Source organism: Vicia villosa, linkage group LG4 (genome assembly GCF_029867415.1).
Source record: "Vicia villosa cultivar HV-30 ecotype Madison, WI linkage group LG4, Vvil1.0, whole genome shotgun sequence".
Classification (NCBI taxonomy): Eukaryota; Viridiplantae; Streptophyta; class Magnoliopsida; order Fabales; family Fabaceae; genus Vicia; species Vicia villosa.
In genome coordinates, this window is record NC_081183.1 from 127,367,763 (window position 1) to 127,369,907 (window position 2,145).

Genomic DNA, 2,145 nt, shown 5'->3' on the forward strand with positions numbered 1-2,145 from the left:
CATATTTCATTCAAACATAACTGAGAATTTGAGTTCATACAAATAAAACACATAACCGTGTCACAATGTGCTCATAATGCATACAAAAGAAATCCAGAACATCAAAATGCGACCCCATCCAACAATCCTGGACATGGGCGACAAATATCAAGAATACACATCACATCAAACCCCTAGACCAAACAAATCCAAACCACAGCAGCACTAGGATCGTCTGACAACAGAATGAACTCCTCCATCTCCTCTCCGTTGGGCTCGGAGTCTTCTTAGTTCTTCTTCAAGTCGAGCAGTCTTAGCCTTCTCTTCTGCTAGCTGTTTATCTGAATCCCGCTTCTGCCTCTTGAGACTACTCTCTGATCTCTGTAACTGTAGACACTCTTGCTGCTTGTGGTGCAAATCTTCCTCTAGCAACTCATAGGGACGCCTCCGGGTACTAGCTTGACTCGAACTTGCGCCTTCGAATTGCTTGAGCTGGTGCATCAACCTCATATTTGCATCTCTCTCTTCAAAGAACTTCAAATTGGTCTCTTGCTCTCTTTCATGCAACCTGTAGTTGGTAACCAAAGCATCTTTGTAAAGTTCTGTTGGCACAAATTCGGATAGAATCAAAGGAGGTTGCTTTTGAAGTGGTGCAACCCTATCATATGGCAGCATCAAGTTTCTGACCCGTCTTGTAATCCATTCAACATACGGTGTCAAAGCAAGTGATTCCTTCTTCCCTAAATGGGCTCCATTATGCTTACGGATCTTCTTCCAAGCCACAATTATCTCTTTCAACTTTTCTGGATCCGACCCCTTCTCAAAATAGACTGTCTCCGCTATCCAGTGATCCGCCGGCTTGTCTTTCAACGTATACCCCAACTGACGCAAGGATACCACGGGATTGTAATTGATGCAACCTCTAGTACTAACCAAAGGAACATTATCGAACTTACCGCACCCAACAATCACTTCAGAAACGTTAATTCGATACTTTTGCCACTGAATATCATAAGAAGTAAGTGACATAATCCTGTGTGTCCACTTGAGCGTATCCCTTGTCTTCACAAAAGGTCCTTTGCTGGGCAACAAAGAGAGGAACCAGATGAACAACAACTGAAGGCAACAAGTGATGGCACCACCACGTTTCTCATATCGGGAATGAACGGCATAATAAGTATCGGCCAACAATGTAGGAATAGGATTCTTTCCCATGAAGATGTGTACCGCGGCCGAGTCTACAAAATTGGGAACATTTGGGAACATCACAATCCCGTAAATAGCCACAGCAAGCAATGCATTGTACGCGTTCCAATTCTTTTTCTCAAATTCCTCTTTAGCTTTCCTCACCAAGAACTTCAAAGAGAACCCCGAGACACCTCCATTCGACTTCCAATTATCAGATACTTCTTTTATGCTCAAATAAAGAGCAGCAGCGATCAACTTGAAATTCACTTCTTTAGGAATGTCGATGAATGGCACTTTGTCTTTTACCTTGAGATTAAGAATGATAGAGTACTCTTCCAATGTCGGAGCCAACTGGTAATCCTGGAACGTAAAACACCTCATTTCAGGATCATAGAATTGCATCAAATTTTGCAAAGCAGGTGTCTCAACCACGGTTTCCAACAAAGTCAAGATATTCCCATAATCATCCGTGAAACTCTTCAGGCAGAAAGCGGTCATTAACGAACTCAAACCCTCTAATGCGATCAACGGCTCTCGGAAGAAGCTGTAGGTGTGCGTATGTCTCTTTGCTTCCTTGACAGTATCAATGGGAGTGTCCATCTTCAACTTGAATGAACTCCTGAATGTCCCTGAAAATATGACATGCAAATGCTTGTTATATATATATATATATTTTGCGTTTCTTTTGAAAATAAATATGCTATGATGCAAAGTGGTGGGGCTTGTTGCCGCCCACCAGGCATTCTGGACTGCCGGTAGCACACATAGTATAAAGCCAAAGGTTCGGCCTCAAATGGTATACCACACGGAACATGGAATATCAATCCACGGAACCAAAGCCCATAGTCAATAACACACTGGAATGGAACACAGATTACCACTCGAACAAGAACCATAGTACCCCACGAACAGGAACCAATAGTACACTCGAACAAGAACAGCGGTAACCCACGAACAAGAACAGCGGTCACCAACAAT

The 2,145-nt window shown here is 42.9% G+C and overlaps 1 protein-coding gene across 1 annotated transcript; it reads right to left on the reverse strand.

Moving 5' to 3' along the window:
* Positions 1-204: 204 nt before the first annotated feature.
* On the reverse strand, positions 205-1,767 carry LOC131597834 (uncharacterized). Its single transcript, XM_058870499.1, has one exon. The coding sequence runs from the start codon at positions 1,765-1,767 to the stop codon at positions 205-207; it is 1,563 nt and encodes a 520-aa protein (XP_058726482.1).
* Between the last annotated feature and the right edge of the window lie 378 nt (positions 1,768-2,145).